General features: G+C 43.4%; 5 protein-coding genes across 7 annotated transcripts; 4 read left to right on the plus strand and 1 right to left on the minus strand.

The window, feature by feature from the left end:
• Positions 1-389: 389 nt before the first annotated feature.
• RB195_011138 (uncharacterized protein) lies at positions 390-2284 on the minus strand (the record flags this gene model as incomplete). Of its 2 annotated transcripts, none has more annotated exons than XM_064192436.1 (3): positions 390-817; positions 894-1089; positions 2213-2284. In XM_064192436.1, the coding sequence occupies 3 exons, from the start codon at positions 2282-2284 to the stop codon at positions 390-392; spliced, it is 696 nt and encodes a 231-aa protein (XP_064050018.1). The 2 variants fall into 2 exon arrangements, with proteins under 2 accessions (XP_064050018.1, XP_064050019.1); XM_064192435.1 differs by lacking the exon at positions 2213-2284 and adding an exon at positions 1534-1701.
• Positions 2285-3859: 1575 nt separating this feature from the next.
• On the plus strand, positions 3860-4840 carry RB195_011139 (uncharacterized protein; the record flags this gene model as incomplete). Its single annotated transcript, XM_064192437.1, has 2 exons — positions 3860-4131; positions 4189-4840. 2 exons carry the CDS (start codon positions 3860-3862, stop codon positions 4838-4840), a joined length of 924 nt encoding a protein of 307 aa, XP_064050020.1.
• A 352-nt stretch (positions 4841-5192) lies between these two features.
• RB195_011140 (uncharacterized protein) lies at positions 5193-5831 on the plus strand (the record flags this gene model as incomplete). Its single annotated transcript, XM_064192438.1, has 1 exon — positions 5193-5831. The coding sequence occupies one exon, from the start codon at positions 5193-5195 to the stop codon at positions 5829-5831; it is 639 nt and encodes a 212-aa protein (XP_064050021.1).
• Positions 5832-7540: 1709 nt separating this feature from the next.
• On the plus strand, positions 7541-7912 carry RB195_011141 (uncharacterized protein; the record flags this gene model as incomplete). Its single annotated transcript, XM_064192439.1, has 1 exon — positions 7541-7912. The coding sequence occupies one exon, from the start codon at positions 7541-7543 to the stop codon at positions 7910-7912; it is 372 nt and encodes a 123-aa protein (XP_064050022.1).
• A 987-nt stretch (positions 7913-8899) lies between these two features.
• On the plus strand, positions 8900-9486 carry RB195_011142 (uncharacterized protein; the record flags this gene model as incomplete). 2 transcript variants are annotated; one of them, XM_064192441.1, is made up of 4 exons in its annotated part: positions 8900-9050; positions 9196-9291; positions 9361-9381; positions 9458-9486. In XM_064192441.1, 4 exons carry the CDS (start codon positions 8900-8902, stop codon positions 9484-9486), a joined length of 297 nt encoding a protein of 98 aa, XP_064050023.1. The 2 variants fall into 2 exon arrangements, with proteins under 2 accessions (XP_064050023.1, XP_064050024.1); XM_064192440.1 differs by having other exon boundaries at positions 8954-9050.
• Positions 9487-18364: the final 8878 nt, after the last annotated feature.

Consider the following 18364-nt stretch of genomic DNA (forward strand, 5'->3'; position numbering starts at 1 on the left):
TGGAAGGACGACGCTTGTTTTCGTAATCCACAAGCCAGACTCTACGTTTTTTTTCTGTTTCCGTTCCATGCAGAGTTTTGTTGACTTTATTAAAGTGCTAGAGGTGTGCAGAAGAGTTCCACTTTAAAGGAATCACTTGAGCTCTTTAAAGTTATCATTTATAAAAAAGCATACATGACTAAATCTATGTTGATTGCTGAGTAGAAAGACGAAAACTTTGTCTCATACTCCGATATAGGTGTTCTAGTTCCTGCGATGTCGAAGTGTTAGGGTGTTCGGAAAGTATCTGCCGAAATACGGCAAAATTTCAAAACAACACAACTTTTTAACAACATTTTATTATTCGACGAAATAATCTTCATCAACACCGATAACCTTCTGCCAATGTCTCACCAGATCACGGATTCTTTTGGCGTAGAAATGCGGCGACTTGGAGGCGAAGAAAGCCCGAAGGTCATTTTCGAGGTGGTCACAATCATCGTAGCGCTTCTCTTCCAAGTGATGCTGAAGCGATCGGAAAAGTTGGTAGTCGCTGGGGCCAGGTCCGGGCCGTACGGTGGGTGCGGTAGAACTTCCCATCCGAGTTCCAGAATTTTCTGGGAAGTCTTATTCGCGAGTGTCGTGTTGTCCGGCAACAGTTCGAAACGGTAGATTTCATGAACTCCCCACCAGACGCTCAGCATGACCTTCTTCTCATGTATTTCACCTTTCACGAAAGGATCCGGCATGTCATCGCACGTTTGTGGATGTGGTTGACATAGAGACCCACTTTTCATCTCCAGTGACAGCGGTGTCCAGCCAGTCGAATTTGCGGCTTCTGGAGAGCAGCTGGGTGCAGATTTCCAGGCGTCTTTGACAGTTGCCGTCACTCAATGCATGTAGGAGCCACTTACCGAGCTTTTTCACCATTCCGAGAGATCGCAGTCCATCGCTCACTGTGGACAGCGAATAGCCAAGACTAGCAGTAAAATACCGCACACCTTCATATGGATGCTGCTCCGCCAGATTTTTCAATTCGTCGAACGATATTGCAGTCGGTCGACCAGAGCGAGGCTCATCTTTGAGTTTCTTGTTTCCGGCTTTGAAGCGCTGGAATTAGGCACGCACCGACCGCTCAGAAAGGGCTTCAGTGCCGAATACTTGACTTAAGTTTCGGTGGGCTTCTTCAAACCCTTTTCAACAGAAAAAAAGCATGTCCTAAAAGTAGGAATTTTGAACTTCTATCACGTTATCAAAAAAGTTCGTCTTCTTTTTCCTGGTGCAAAAACCTCAAAAGGGAAACCTCGTGGTTAAAAGTTCCTTTTCGTCTATTGGAGTAAAATGGAGGAAACACATGATGCATGAAAAAGAATCAACGTGATGGTCCAAATGAATGTGTGACCTTGCCAAGCAATAATCAAAATATCCATTAGATATTGGAATACTAGCATATGTTTACAGGGAGCGATATTGCCACAACATATGCTTCATATATTAAATGAATGTAGTATACCACATGCCGCGAATAAACAGCACATAAACTCATGCAATTACCCTCTTCGTTATCCGACACATTTTACTTTCTGTGACAACGCAACCACGGGCATATAGCTGATTGCGGATGAACTTTTGATTAAGACCCCCAGGAGGGAGCTCCGCAATAGCTACAGATTCCTCACGATTAGCTTTTCTCAGGCACCGTGAATAAACAGTTGACCACATCTGGTATATAGAATACAGAATGGAGAGAGGATACTTTTCCGTACCAGATTTGTTTTGTGGTTTTGCTCCTTCATTTAAAGAGAGCATAGTTATGTAGCAATTATTTATCGCAATTCTTCTAGCAAGCTTAGATTGATTGTTGTCTTTCTCCTTTTCCACTGAATAAACACTCATTATGGCAAATTTTTTTCTTTGTTATTCGCACCGTTATACATTCATGATTTTCTTTACTCTGACAAAAGTAAAGTAATTCTTTGAAAAAGATAAAGTTATTCCGTGTCGTGCCTTTCCTAAACCCTCACGCAGCTGAATATTTTGAGAAAATTCAGTTGATGGATGTTACTTCACCTTAAAGGCATGCCACGAATCTGACGTGGTGAGGGAATCCACGAGAAAAGGTAGAGATGGTGTTACATGGATTGTGGGATACATAGTGGTTCCGCACATTCCCTAACTGTAAAAAAACGGCATGGGAGCCGTTTTATCCCCTACGAGGTACGTTGGAACACACTTTTATGTACGCATTCCCGTCCTCCAGAAGCCTGTTCATTGATTTCACTTCAATAGGCTGGTTGGATGTCATCACTGATCTACGACTGCTCGCACGCTGGTGCCCCGCAACGGTTGCAACTGTAATCGTCGTGACCAGATTTTCCGCGACGCATTTTTTTGCAACAATTAGGGAGAGGTGAGCGCAACCACCTTGGATCTCGCAATCTACAACCCCATTTCTAGCTTTTCCCGCAGATTCTGTCACCACGTCTGATTCGTGGTATGCTACCTTTAATCAACCATAATTAACCATAAACCTTTAACCATAATTCATCCATAACCCTTCCGTGTCCAGTCTGGACTCTTCGTCCTAGGAAGACATGAAAATGTATTATGGAGCCGTGTTCAACCGGACTGGTTCCAAGCCATCCCATTCCCAATCCGTGGAGCTCCGCTACAACTTCTTTCTTGTTACATTGTTGCAGAGTTGTTTCTGAACTTTCATGACGACACTTTTTCTGTTAGAATCCATGAGTAGCTCCACTTCGACTGCAGAGAACAGGGCAGATAACGAGAACTCCATTTCTATTGCAAGCGCTAGCTCCATTGCTGAGCGTTACATGTAGCCGTTTACCCAACTGCAGCAGGTTTCAGTTTGTTTTGAATCGACTGTAGTGATTTAAAAAATTAAGCATTCGTCCGAGGCTTCGTACACAGTAAGGAAGTCTTCGAAAGCATAGCAATAAATGCAATTTTAACCTCTACTCTACGCGATGTATGTGTACGATTAAATCCACGGTAACAAAGGTTTTCTCTTACCTTCTTTTCCTGTGACAAGATGTGGTCCATCCCTAACTAATGCGAAGCGAATTTAGGCATTTTCGATTTAGCTATCTTTTTCCTTCCTCTTTTTTGGAGTGGGACAGCATCGTGCTGAAACAATATTTTTGGTTAACGGAGCTAACTCTGACTACTTGATCATTAATAAAAATTTTTCACTACCGTTAACCTTTCACTGTATAAGAAACCGTTGGGGGGGGGGGGGGTTCCTTATGCAAGCAACTAGAGCTCTCTTTCTTCTATTAAATAGTCCAATACTAATTTACTTTCCATAGTCTACTATTCTCTGCTTCTGGTATACCTAGTTACAGCTCTCATGCTGATTTTCTAACATCACCTGGACAACACAATTACTGCATCCAAACATATTCTTTCCCACAGCTTTTTATCCAGGATTCTTAATGAGTCCTTAAACAGACGAAAATGGGAGTAAATTGACAAATAGTCTTCAATAAATACCTGAGACCAACTGAGGTGCAGAGTATTATTACAGAGTATTATAACCAGCCTGGAAGTTCGAATTGATTAATTCAAAGCGTATGTGATTATGTTTGACAAGCTTTACCAATGTTATCCTCTAGTTCTGGACGAGGTAGAGACTGCACCTCTTCTCTCTTTCAGTGGGTTACTACGGACAATTTAAGACCTCAGAAAACTCTCTTTTCATGAAAAAAGACCATCGTCGGTGGACATGGTAGTCGCCCAATGCGGAGATCGACCACATACTCACCAACCGGAGGTGGTGTCTACTTGACTTCTCAGTAGTACCATCCTTTTGTAGTGGTTCTGATCACCGTCTCCTTCGTGCGAAAATACGACTTACACGATGGAAAAGAACATCTGCTACCGGCAACGAAGGAGAAAAGAAGTCGTCTACGACGATTACGTACTCGACGTCTCCTTGTCCCAAGGTGACTGGCACATCGAGGAGGACCCAAACGTGGACTACGAGATGCTGCTCAGAGGATTACGAGCCTGTGCTGAACGTGCCTCGAAGCCGCGCACGACAAACTTGGATCGAATTTCGAAGACCACCAAGGAATTGTTGGAAAGAAGAAGGGCTTTGAGGCTTGATCCGAATGCATCGCACATTGAGCGGTTAGTAGCAAACACTAGCTGCAGAAAAGCGTAGAAGGAGGGTCTTTCGAAGCACAGACAGAAGAAGATTCTGGAAGCAGCACAAAGAAGAACGAGTCTAAAGAAGTGCCGCAGGGATCTCCGCGAATATAATATTGGGTTAGCAACCTTGCTGAGCGAAGACGGGACTCGCACGTCTTCTCGTCGTGAGATGGAAATCATTACGGAGAGGTTCTACTCGAACCTTTTTCGTTCATCAACTCCTGTGTCAAGACCGATCATCCCCACTGGTGAAGCTCCACCACGGATTCTCCCTTCGGAAGTACGAGTCGCTATCAAAAGCATGAAACCTGGCACAGCCCCCGGACCTGATTTTATATCAGCAGACTTTCTTCGGGCTGGTGGCCATCCGCTTCATGTAATCTTAGCAGCGCACATGACATCCTATCTTCAGAAAGAAAGGATCCCAGACCAGTGGAAGACCTCGCGAACCGTTCTTATCCATAAGAAAGGTGACCGAGAGGACCTTCGGAACTACCGTCCGATATGCTTGCTGAGCGTGTTGTACAAAGTATTCACCAAGATCATCCTCACTCGCATATCTAGGACGCTGGATGAAGTCCAGCCTCAAGAACAAGCTGGATTCCGCCAGGGGTTCAGCTGCTTGGACCACATCCAGTGTCGAGGGTCATACAGGTTTGCCGGGAATACCGCCTGCCCCTTGTTCTAACCTTCGTCGACTATGAGAAAGCCTTTGACAGCGTAGAAACGAATGCAATACTGTCAGCGCTGGTCGATCAAGGTGTGGACGCGTCGTATGTGAAGACATTAGCCAATTGCTACGATCGATGCACGACTATGATACAGCTTTTCCACCGCCCTCTCACCATTCTCACCCTTCATTGGAAAGGGAGAACGACAAGGCGATACTGTATCGCCAAAGCTGTTTACGGCTGCAATGGATAATGAAATCACTTACCTGAGAAGAAAGGGGTATACGTGTTGATGGAAGATTTCTCTCAAACCTTCGTTTCGCGGACGACATCGTTCTCTTTTCGAGCAGTACCAGTGAAGCAGAAACGATGCTCAACGAATTGAACGAAGCAGGGAAGAGAATCGGACTACGAATAATCAGAAAGAAGACACAGTTCATGAAGAATACCTACTGCGAGGACGGAGGAGTACAACTTAAAGGCTCCCAAATCGTGGGAACTTTGTCATACGTATACCTCGGACGTTCTATGAACATAGAAAACGACTTGAAGGAAGAACTGAATAGAAGAATGAGAGCAGCATGGGCAGCATTCGCAGCCGTCAGGGAAGCTACGGACCAATTGAGGGACCAGGATCTTCGTGCCCATCTGTTAGACTCGACAGTCCTTCCAGCGCTCTGTTACGCAGCGGAGACGTGGGCAGACAACGCGGCCACGTCTAAGAAGCTACTTACTACTCACAGAGCCCTTGAGAAGTGTCTGCTGAAGTTTAACCGGCGCACACAACACCTAGCCGGTCTTCGTAGCTCCGACATAAGAGGAATGTCCCGTCTTCGCAAACCAGCGGAATATGTATCGAAAGCAAACCATAGATGGGCCGGTCACATCATGAGAAGAACCGACGATAGATGGACTAAAAGAACGCTAGAGTGTATCCCAATGGACGCTAAACGCCCCGAGGGAGACCGCCAACGATATGGGGTGACGCTACACGGATGGACCAGCTGAGAGCTCAGCTGGATACGGCTCAAGGACCTCGTCAACGTCACTCACGAAGCTTCAGAACATCTTGGGTGACAATGGCGAGGAAACGAAACGAGTGGAAGAGATGCTGGGGCACGTCCAGTGAAGACGGGCCATCTAAGTATCTAAGTAAGTAAGTATGTTGTGGCAACATCGCTCCCTGTAAACATATGCTTGTATTCCAATATCTATTGGATATTTTTGATTATTGCTTGACAAGATCACATATTCATTTGGACCATCACGTTGATTCTTTTTCATGCATCATGTGTTTCCTCCATTTTACTCCAATGGACGAAAAGGAACTTTTAACCACAAGGTTTCCCTTCTGAGGTTTTTGCACCAGGAAAAAGAAGACGAACTTTTTTGATAACGTGATAGAAGTTCAAAATTCCTACTTTTAGGACATGCTTTTTTCTGTTGAAGAGGGTTTGAAGAAGTTTTGCATATTTCTTTGCTGCTACGAACTTCTCTTCCTTATTCTGGTTCTAAATGACACTATCTTCGCTATGTTTCACTTCATTTTCCTCCGCTTTCCTTATGAACTTCCTCTTCAATTGCTGTCACTTCTTCTTCCTCCTCTCAGATCGTGATTGCGACGTCAGGCGATCTATGTCCTACTAGTCGTCTCCGTCAGCGATCATATTCCTCTGCTGGGAACTCCTCGTGGGTTTACACATAGATCATTCATTGGTCAGATATCTCCTAGTTCCTTATGTTCTTCCCACACATCCTTTTCTTTCTTCTTCGAATTTTCTTGCAAGTTTTCTGGACGCGTAGACTACTCAGTACTTCTTCTTGTTTACTAATAAATCTTCACAGATTTTTGAACATAAGCGGTTTATTTCCACACCTGTTTGAACGCCCGCTTGAAGCCCGACCTCACCCCTTTTTCTGGTAATCGCTTCGCTTCCTTTCAGTAATGAAAACAAATTTAAAGCAGGAGCATCTTCCTCCTAATTTAAATTTGTTTATATTCTATCTATATTATTAGGGTGTTCGGAAAGTATCTGCAGAAAATTTCGCAGCAGAGCAGATTTTTTTGAGATGTTCTAGAAGTTCCCGTTTTAAATATATTATATAAGGACACTACCACTTGTGTACACACAACATATCTGGCTCCCTCTTCCTTGCCTATTTCATCCTATAATGCAGAACGTCGCAGCCATATTCGACACGTACTCCTTTACGCGTTCGAATCTGGCGAACGGCGTTCGAATCGGCGTTCGAATCCACCCCGCTGCTGAAGCCCATCGAAACTTAAGTCAAGTATTCGGCACTGAAGCCCTTTCTGAGCGGTCGGTGCGTGCCTAATTCCAGCGCTTCAAAGCCGGAAACAAGAAACTCAAAGATGAGCCTCGCTCTGGTCGACCGACTGCAATATCGTTCGACGAATTGAAAAATCTGGCGGAGCAGCATCCATATGAAGGTGTGCGGTATTTTACTGCCAGTCTTGGCTATTCGCTGTCCACAGTGAGCGATGGACTGCGATCTCTCGGAATGGTGAAAAAGCTCGGTAAGTGGCTCCTACATGCATTGAGTGACGGCAACTGCCAAAGACGCCTGGAAATCTGCACCCAGCTGCTCTCCAGAAGCCGCAAATTCGACTGGCTGGACACCGCTGTCACTGGAGATGAAAAGTGGGTCTCTATGTCAACCACATCCACAAACGTGCGTGGTGCACTGGCGATGACATGCCGGATCCTTTCGTGAAAGGTGAAATACATGAGAAGAAGGTCATGCTGAGCGTCTGGTGGGGAGTTCATGAAATCTACCGTTTCGAACTGCTGCCGGACAACACGACACTTACTGCTGAGGTCTACTGCGCTCAACTGCAAAGACCGGCTGACAAGACCCGCAAGGAGCACCCGAAGCTCGACAACGTTGGCCGACAACATTGGTGCACGATAACGCGCGCTCTCACATCGCGAATAAGACTTCCCAGAAAATTCTGGAACTCGGATGGGAAGTTCTACCGCACCCACCGTACGGCCCGGACCTGGCCCCAGCGACTACCAACTTTTCCGATCGCTTCAGCATCACTTGGAAGAGAAGCGCTACGATGATTGTGACCACCTCGAAAATGACCTTCGGGCTTTCTTCGCCTCCAAGTCGCCGCATTTCTACGCCAAAAGAATCCGTGATCTTGTGAGACATTGGCAGAAGGATATCGGTGTTGATGTAGATTATTTCGTCGAATAATAAAATGTTGTTAAAAAGTTGTGTTGTTTTGAAATTTTGCCGTATTTCGGCAGATACTTCCCGAACACCCTAACACTTCGACATCGCAGGAACTGGAACACCTATATCGGAGTATGAGACAAAGTTTTCGTCTTTCTTTTTTTGCGGAAGTTTTTGCGGAACTGAGCAGGGCCGAGCACATAATCTATAACCGAACTCTATATTCCCACAAGTATTTGCAGGTGATTCGTTTTTCTTTTAGCAGTAAGCGCTTGGATCGGTGTATGAGGCTGCCGTTCTCGCATTGTGACCTGAGTCTGGAAGGGCCGCCACGACCAGCTGCGTTCGTCTCCGTCTTCGTCCAAAATCAGAAACACCTCGCACAACCGCAAAATATCCCCTCACATTGCACTCCTTTTTCATAGTGGCAAAGCAGTGGAATTAATATCGTGAAACAAACTGAAAACTGAAACATGCAAGTAATGTTAGTACTTCCGCCTACACACTGGTTGAGCGAGGTGAGCCAGTATACAAGCATCGTTAGCTGTTGGTTGGTGTTGCACCTGTGATTTCCAATTTGTTGGCTGACGTGAATGGATATTACTAATATCTAAAGACTGTTTATACTCTGATAACTCCACACCTCTTAGATGCCTAACTTTTCTTCAGTTATTCAACAAGAGCAACGTCTTGAAGCATAAGTGGTTGGTTATCTATCTAATTCTGCTAGGAGTGCTGTATAATGCAGCATCACTACAATTTTTTTAATGCAGGAAGGCATATTAGCACAATCCATTTCAATGGAAACGCCGAATATTTGATAATGGAACACATTAAATCATCAATGATCAATGGAGAGGAGGAGCTGGGAGATGGGAACTATTCAACGCCTTGTGAACGCTGCATTTTCAAAGTCAGTAGCCAGTATGAAAGTGATTCTGCTGATTTCACTTCTTTTTGTCATCGATGTATTATCGCTCAACAAAACTTGGATTGCCGACCATTCTGGAACCAACGTAATCGGCGAGTTCAAATGTTTACAACTATTATTCGCTTAGAACGATTAAATTGGAACCAAGAGGGGGTTCTCAAGTAAAATGGTGAACTCCAGAGATACACTTTCTATCAAAGTATCTCCTTCCATATTAATAAAAGTATGATTTCATAGGAGGCGAAACAGTTCTGGGATCTAAGGAAGTAAGGAAGAAGGTTGATATGAAAAAACACAAATTTCCTTTCCTTCCTCTTATTCCTCCTGTTGTAGGTGAGAAATTTTGGCATTAATTTTCTTTATTCTGTTGACTGCATGGTTTAATGTTGCTCAAACTTTCAGTAGGCGCTGCGCTCCTTGGTGGTAAGACCTCGATCTCTTGTCAAAATTTGTTTATTGTTGAGTTCGACATCATTAAATTTTTACGGTGCTTTTTTAGGGCTTGCAGTGAGAGCAATTAGAGGTTAAAGTTTGGGTTGAAATGAAACACTGTTGTGTAAGAAGACATGAATGAACTAACTGGACAATAAAGATTTTCTTATCTACTTTGGTTTACCATCGATTGTTGCCCCGTCTTTGTGAAAACAGGAGCCCGGGTAGGTTTGGCTACTAAATTGCTTAAGCCAAAATCGTATAAAAAAAGTAATCCTTCATCGCTGTATTCTTTTTTTTTGTGTTTACACTGTTTTCACTGTGGTTTTGTGTTATGTTTGTGTTAACGCATTTTTTACATGATCAAGCGCAACAAGTTAACAAACAACTAAATGAACAATAACACCACTTGGAATTTGAGTGCAGTTAGACCTCTTCTTCTCCCCATTGAATTTCACGTGGCTCGAGTGGAAATGGTAGCTGCACAGTGGCTGTCATTATCAAAGAATAACTACCTAAGCATCAAGTTACAGCTTTCCTCTACTCTTGAGAAGAGAGAACATAAGCCGTCATAATAAACAGCATTCCGAGGTCGTCCGTTTCCACTGATACATGGAGAAATGGACGGAATCACCTCCCTCTCCATAATCTACTATCCCGTACTCGAACACTCCACCTGAAATCCGCACCACCTCAGATTCGTGAGGTGGTGCCTTTAAGGAAATCTGATACTCCATTATGTCAGATGAAGAATGTACGGAATTAGTTAATGAAAGAACCGAATCCTCGTCTGAAGAACTCGTCGACGGTTCCCAGCAAGATGCTTTCGACATTCGCTACCACTGTTTCTAAATATTACAAAAACAATGATATCTCGCTTGAATTGATCTGGAAAAAGCTTCCTTTCTGCTGACAATGAAGGAGAGCTTGGTGAAATCAGGCAATCGTGCTAAGAATCCGATCCTTTGAAAGTTGCAGTACAAGTATGGGCCAAAATCTAGACATACTGTGTCAAGATCATTAGATCATCATCATCATTGGCTTACCGTTAAGTTATTGACAACAGTGGAGAATGGAATAACAGCTGAACAGTAATTGTTACTCATCGGAGTATTCGGAGCTAAAAATGAAATTGGCAGGCGCAGCTAAAAAAGAACAGCCTAGCATATTTGTAGACATATTTGTAGCAGATATCCAGCGCTGTTCGGTAAAGCAATGCTCCCGCTCTTGCTAACGTGATTTGCGTTCCATAGACTATTAATAGCGCCTTAATATGGATTTGAAATCGTTCAGGAAATTCCATTCAAAAAACATGACTTTCTCAGTGAGTGACGAGTTAGTAAAAGATAGCTAAAAAAAAACTGTGCAGACTTAGTCAAAAAAAAAACTTGCCAAAAGAGAAAATAATTTTATTTTAATTGATGAATGAGATAAATTGAAAGGACACGAGTGAAAAACTATAAATGGGACAAAAAGCAGCCATAAAATAAATAAACAATCTATCAAACATACCATCATACCGACATCTCCTTTTTTAAAGCATCCTTTTCGTTAATATCAGCTGAGAAGAAGAAATTTCCTTCGCTTTTTTGACAGAAATAGAAATGGAAAAAACATTTGGAATATTTTCTGAACAACGATTCAGGGAAGAATGCAGGAACATTTTCTGGCTGAAACAACTGGGCTTCGATGATCATTTCTCGGTGACGTTCTAGTCCTTCCACAGTGATCGTGTCCGACATCAAATCAGAACAGTTTTTGCGGAGTCATTTGATATATTTATTGTCCTAGTGGTTCTATTCTCCTAGATAAATGCGGAAAGAATTCGTTCCTCCTGGAAGGTTGAAATGCTTTCCAGGCCTGGAGTGGTGTTGATACATTGATCACACAAATATAGTAACGACTTTTTACGCTTGGTCGGTCGATAAACGAACGTGTTTCTGTTCTCGAAGGCAAGTCTGGAAGGAATGAATGGCTCGCTGAGGAGCGAAATACTTTCTTGGCCCCGAACGGTCGAACCATTCATCCGCCACACAAGCGTGGTATCACTCTGCTACAGTTTCCTTGCAGAGTTCGTGTAGCTCTTAAACTGTTCGTAATGATCGAATGATCGAAAAAAGGTTTGAAGAGCCGCAGTGCCTTCCTATGAAACATATCAGCAGTAAAAAATCCACAGCTCACAAAATTTTTGGGACGTTTTACAACTGCAGGACAGGTCTGGCGTTGCTTACCAGACACCACTACATTGACATATCGTCGACTCCTAGATTGGTTGTGGAAATTACTGGAAACATCGCCTGTTTTCAGAGAAAGTGTTTGATAAAGACCTCTTCATTTATTAATGTGGTCTCACTATTGGCTGTGATTACAGGATTCTGGAGGGAAGGTTTTGCTGGCATTCCTGTGACGAATGGCTGATGTTAGAACATCAGTATTACAGTCGTTGTGGCAACGAAGTGAACATTAATGGACTAGCTAACTGAATATGCACACAGCAACGCAAAGATTTTTTTTTAAATATCCCTCCCTTATCCTCAATTCAATATAGATGTACCGATGAGTGTGAAAAAAGGGGATGGAATGTAGGTAGTGAAAGCGCAAACTCACGCAACGCTTCCGAAAACTGGAAATTAGAATTGGTATCAGCTCCGTAACAATGGGTCCAAACTTCTGATCCATTACAAATACTTACAGCGAATTACACGACTATCAGTGTGAAGCTGAAGCAAGCCAAGACTGTTTACACTCTGAATCCTAGTAACCGTACTTGGATCATATTTTAACGAACAGCAATTTTTTTCTTAGTAGCGGACTCGCAAAAGAAAGGGCTCTGACAATTAGCTCCTGCACGTTTAGACCAAATCGTGCTTCTTTCGCGAGTACAGAATTTTGTTTAAAAAATGATTCAGCATGACTAAAGAGCAACAAGAGTAATGCACAAAAGTAATGCAAACGATAGAAGAACTAAAAAATTGCTACACGTTTGTTTGCGCTGGACACTTACGTGCTACACTTTCGCGCTACGCAACTTACGCGACGTAGACAAAGTACTCTTTGATTGGCGTTTCGTGTCGCTGTAGGCGTAGTCTTCGAATCGTCGAGCTGTTGTGCACCAAGGAGAGCACCCAGTGGACTGTATTACCAGTTACGACGTTCGTTCTCGTCAGGATAATGGTGTAGCTCCTCCTCGTGTCTAAAAAAATGATTAAAGAATGATACGAGAAGTATATACAGAAATAGGTTCCATGATAGTTTTCAAATTTGGGATAATTCTGGTGGATGGTGTCTAATGGTACATTGGAGCTCAAGAGCTGTCGCCTGCATAGGAAGTTGATGCCCTCGTTTTGTCTGATTCCCTTGTGGTTCTGGCTTGTTGTTAGTTTGCTAAACGTTCCTAGAATCTTTCTAATCTGTGAAAACATCTCGTCAAGGCAGTTGGAGCCACGATCTGACACAACTTCGTTAGTGATGCCACGTGTTTCTAATTGGCATCGCTAATTATTGCTTTCACCGCAGTGTCTGTTGTTTGGGCAGGAATTGCAGTGCAGATAGCAAATTTGCTTACTGAACAGGCCATAATGACAGAAATTCCACTTTGGAATTGCTATTTTTGAACTTGTCGAGCCATTTTTGTGCAGTTGTTTCGCTTTCTCACGGTGCAGTATGCGAATTTCTCGAGCAGTTTCGATAGCTTTTCAGGCTCGATGAAAAACGAAGAAAAGTAGATTTAGAGAATGTTGATTCCCGCACGAGAATTATGTTTTAGGTGATGTTATGTTATGATACTTAAGGTCGCGTTGTTCAAGAAAATAATCCCAGCATGCATGAGGAATGATGCTCTTTGAAATGTGCTGAGATCTCCGCAACTAAATAGGAAAACTATTTCTGAAAAAAAAACGAGAATAAAACTTACATGTTTCAGCTTAATATTATTTCCACTGGTTTGCCGCTATGAAAAAGAGGTGCAAAGTGATTTCCGGGGGGATATTCCCCGGTTGCACGAGTTATTTCCGATTCTGGACGTAGATGGAGACGAACGCAATTCGCCGTGACGGCTCTTCCAGACTTAGTTCACAGTGCGAGAACGGCAGCCTCATGGACCGATCCAAGCGCTTACTACTAAAAGAAAAACGAAACACTCGCGAATACTTGTGGGGGACGTAGAGTTCGGGCATAGATTATTCTTCTCCTCTTCCCTGATTCACATGACACTATCTTCCCCAGGTTCTACATCATTTTCCTCCTCAGGAACTTCCTCTCGAGTCATCTCGCTGCTTCTTCCTCCGATCACATCATGTCTTCGACACTCGCCGATCGATATCGTGCTGATCGCCTCCGTCAGCGATCATATTCGTGTGCTGGGAGCTGGTCCTGCTGGGTTTATAGATCATTTTTTTCTGGTTAGACATCTTCTATTTCCCTAGCTGTTCCTACATCTCCTTTCCTTTTCATTCTATTTTTTCCATGAATTTTCTAGACGCAGATGCGTTATGCTTTTATACTGTTGTATGATTTATGCTTAAGCGATTTTTTTCCATACATTATTTTCGAAAGCGTCGTTTATCCTATCGTAAACGATCCGTTTGATGTCGCTACTGTTCTATTACGTCGTCGCCGTTGTCGTTGTGGATATAACACAACATCCGCAAAAAAGAAACCATCAAAAGTTGCTTCTTTCGATCTTTCATCAGGATTCCTACTGACACTTACAATCGATTTCTACATAATTAGTATCTGTATTTTCTGCAGATCTGAGACTGCTGTACCAGGATCGTGAATCCTATGACATGATTTCATCTGGGTTTGCTGGGGCCTTTTTTTATTTTTTTCCTAGTGTATTTTACTGTGGCGGCTAACAACTTCTCATGATTTCTTGGGCTTACATTTTTTTCGACATTACAACTTCACTGACCTCAAGGGATTCCTCTGAACTACTCTTCTACGCATTTCTAGAACTCTAAGAAACTCAACCAAACTCTGCACAGAACACTTGTGGCATGTGACCAGATTCCATTAATATGTTAAATGTTCCAATTTTTATTATTATTTAACAATTATAATTATCCCATTAGATACAATTGTGAAAAAAAATGAGATCTTTAGTCTTTTACTTCATGCTGTTTCTAAGCGTTCTCCCTAAATACAGTAACTTTTTTCGAAGTATTACCAGGAATCTCCCTTAGAAATGTTTCTGATATTTTTTAAAATTTATTCTCTCGTCGAAAAGTTACTTGCAGTAGGGAGTTCCACGCGTTCAACCCTGCAGCCGTAACTCGTACGCATAGCGCGAAGCTAACGACGCAGCGAAACGGCACCGTCAATCGACGACTTCGTTGGAGACGCAACGCAGTACGCAATTCATCTGCTCGCCGCTCTGCTGGCTTCAGTCAAAAGAGTCCTTGTCTGTATTCCGTGCTTACGTCTAAACGTGAGCAATCAATTTATGACGCAATTCTTGATTGATCCTTTAAAAATTAGTATTTATCCGGTAACATTGATCGCAGCAGTTGCTTACTAAGAGGGCATCTTTTCACAATTATTAGCAAATCTACTACGGTGTCGGGTGCCCAAAGTAGATCGACGTAGATATTCAAGGAATTTCAGAAGAATAATCCGCTAATTATGGTTTCGTGATAGAGATCGTGTGCTGGATGCTAACAAATCATCGTTTATGGTATACCCGAGTCGAAACGACACGAAGCACGGTGCAATTGCGTAAGCGGTTGCACCCGGAGCGTTACGACGTGACGAGGTGGAGCGTAGTGGTTAGGATGAGGACCACTGCTACCACAGTTCGTTGCTGCGATTCGCGATAGTCGCAAGTCGTTTCAAACCGCTTTCTCCACCGCGTCGCTTCGAGCGCAACCGCTTCCGCAACTGTCCCGTGCTTCATATCGTTTTGACCCGACTAAAACATGTTGTTTATTTATTTATACACGTGCACCAATAGTGCACCAGAAGAAAAAAAACCAAAAACACATTTATGTCTTCTTGTTATGCCAACGAGGTTTAGGTGAAACTTTTTTATTGGCCTGAGGTTTCGACAAACTCGTCTTTTTCAAAGGCCTGAAAATGGTTCGAGGTCTTTGATACCATGCATGTCCCATCAAACTCCTCCTCTCTCCTCGCCAACCCTTGATATTGTTCCAAATACACCACGCAAGACCTTAAAAGGTAAACAACTGACCAGTTTCACCGACTAGCGGGGTTGGTAAACCACCGCTTTCTTAAAGATTGTCGCCACGAGATCTACGCACTGCCGTATCCTTAAGTACTGGTGTCTGGATAACGTCAAGGAACTGCATGTGGGGCAAAAACACATTTGTCTAATTCATGCTCTCATGTTTATGGTAATATGTTTGCATTGTATGTTCTCACGGACTATGCAGACGCAGGCACATACAGTCCGTGAAGCCTGTTACTAAAGCACCAGTATGAACGCTCGGCTAACTCCGGACATCAGACTTCTTGTAGTGCTTCCTATGCTCCACTTCACTGAGCAATAGAATTTAAAAGTACTGAAATTTTCTGGGAAACTTCATTTGTATTTTTTCCTAACCACGCTTTTTTCGTCTTTTCTTTTCCACAAATTTGAGCACTGATACAATGGTGATGAAATATTGACTCCACACTTTTGTTTCTAAATGCGGCGATGCCACATTCGAAGAGTATTCAAACTTAATTTTGCACCGATGTTCTTTTGATACCGCTGAAATTTTATCCGCGCCGGCATGCGGTCGTACTACAGCATAGATGCGATAGTGGGAGCCGGTGCTCTGACCCCCTTCACCTTTGAACGGTTGGGGAAGGGACCTCTTTCACTTTTAAACGGTTGGTGAAATTACCCCTTTTACTTTTGAACGGTTGGCGAAAGGACTCCCTTCACTTGAGCTGCACCCCATGGGCTAAACCCCCTTCACCTGGGGGGTTCCGGCTTCTCCCTATCGCAACTTTGCTAGGGTGCAGCTTGAATCAGTTAAAGGCAGCATACCACGAATCTGAGGTGGTACGGATTTCAGATGGAGTATTCTTATACGAGATAGTAGATTATGGGGAGGGGGTGGTTCCGTCCATTTCTCCCTAGTTGCCGTAAAAAAACGGCCCGGAAGATACGGCTTCGGGCGTCTGGTGCACTATTTTCTACAAGGAGTTCGACTGGAGCGCTCCAGCCTTGTGCGGCGCCGCATATTCCGGGCCGTTTTTTTTACGGCAATTAGGAAGAAATGGACGGAATCACCCTCCTCTCCATAATCTACTATCCCTTGTAAGAATACTCCGCCTGAAATCTGCACCACTTCAGATTCGTGGAGTGATGCCTTTAAGTATATAACTAAAATCGGACAGGTATAGCGCAGCATCCAGAACCGCATGCGTTGCTCGGGACCACTCAAGGCCAACCAAGCTTTGTATCTACCAGGAGTCGAAAAATTGGTATGCTGCTATACTTCCTAAGAGGATGAGAAAACTGATTCAATAAATCATTTGGCTCCAGCCGTTCGCTGCACGTGCCAGATGCACGTTGATTAACAATCTACAACTCGGGATTGAAGTCAAACGTGAGGCGTATCTCAAGAGGATTCATGAGCGCCAAGCACTTCATTCCTTTATCGTTTCGTACTATTAGATACGCGCGGAAACTAGAAGTTGGTAAAATGTCGATTAAAATTTGCTAATTTAGTTACTGTGGTGGTTTCTGGCACAGTACAACTCACTACTTAGCCACAACTGGTAGCAGTCACCATCGCTATTTCATTAATCTCTTGAAGATGGCTGTATTTCGGCAGAATTGGTAATTTTTGAAACGTCCTAATTAGCTCTTCTTTCTCAAGTCAACCAACCGATGTCACACGTACGCACGGTCGACGTAAAACGTGTCGTTCAGTGCTGACGTATTGCGTCTACGATGAAGTCTGCGGTGAAATTGTACAAGGTAGACACTCTTCGCAGAGGGCGACAAGCTCCTGAAGTATTTCTACTTCGTTTATTTTTGTTCTTCTTTTTTCTTCCCTGTAATACTGCTTGAGTAGAGCATACGTAGCCTTAGCAAAGAATTTTTCTATCAGTTTCTTCCATTTATTTTGCTCGTAGAGCTAATTCTTCTCCAGCTCTGTTAAATCCTCGCCGTAGCTTGTTGTGTCGTTTGCAGCGCAATTGGAATGCTGAGGAATTTCTAAATTTGGAAATTTTGGAGAATTTACGGCAATGGGAGGTATTATATACGGTAACCGTTGGCGATCATCTCATGTTTAACATCCATAATGTTTCGATGCAAAATTAAATACAGAAACGCTTGGGGAAAAAAATCTCTTTTTTTAACTGCAAATAAATGCATAGCTGAGTCTTGATTGAGTTTGCAGCTTTTCTAGCAAAGGAAACAGAGAAATAGGTTTTATTTAGAGACCAGAGAGAATGTTTCTCTTGACTGTACTGGCTTTAACGTTAAGATCTCCGATTTCTCGGACGGGACGACTTCAAGGATTTTCCCAGAAGTGCTCACACAGCTCACACCGTATTCTTTCGATACTGCTAAGAGACCTTTCCATGTATAACTGTGAGCGTTTAAACATCTATCAACCACGAACTTTGTTTCCTTTCCATAAATAGAATGCGTAGAAGACTCTGAAATTTCTGCACTTTCAATTGGTCTTTTCCTTGCATTTTGGCGACTTTCACTCAAGCGCCGTAAGCGTCGCAACGCTACGAAACGCTCGTGGATAGGGGCGACGCTCGAGAATATAGCTGGGTCAAAACGCCATGAAGCAGGGACAGTTGCATAAGTGGTTGCGCTCGAAGCGGCGAGGTGGAGAAGGCGCTTGGAATCGAGGTGGCACCATCGCGAACCGCTGCAATGAACGGTAGTAGCAGTGGTCCTCACAAGATCCCACTGCTACGCTTCACCGCGCCGCTTCGAGCGCAGCCTCTTACGCAACTGTTCGTGCTTCATGTCGTTTTGATCCGACTGTAATTCGCTGCT

This window comes from Necator americanus, chromosome III (genome assembly GCF_031761385.1).
Source record: "Necator americanus strain Aroian chromosome III, whole genome shotgun sequence".
NCBI lineage: Eukaryota > Metazoa > Nematoda > Chromadorea > Rhabditida > Ancylostomatidae > Necator > Necator americanus.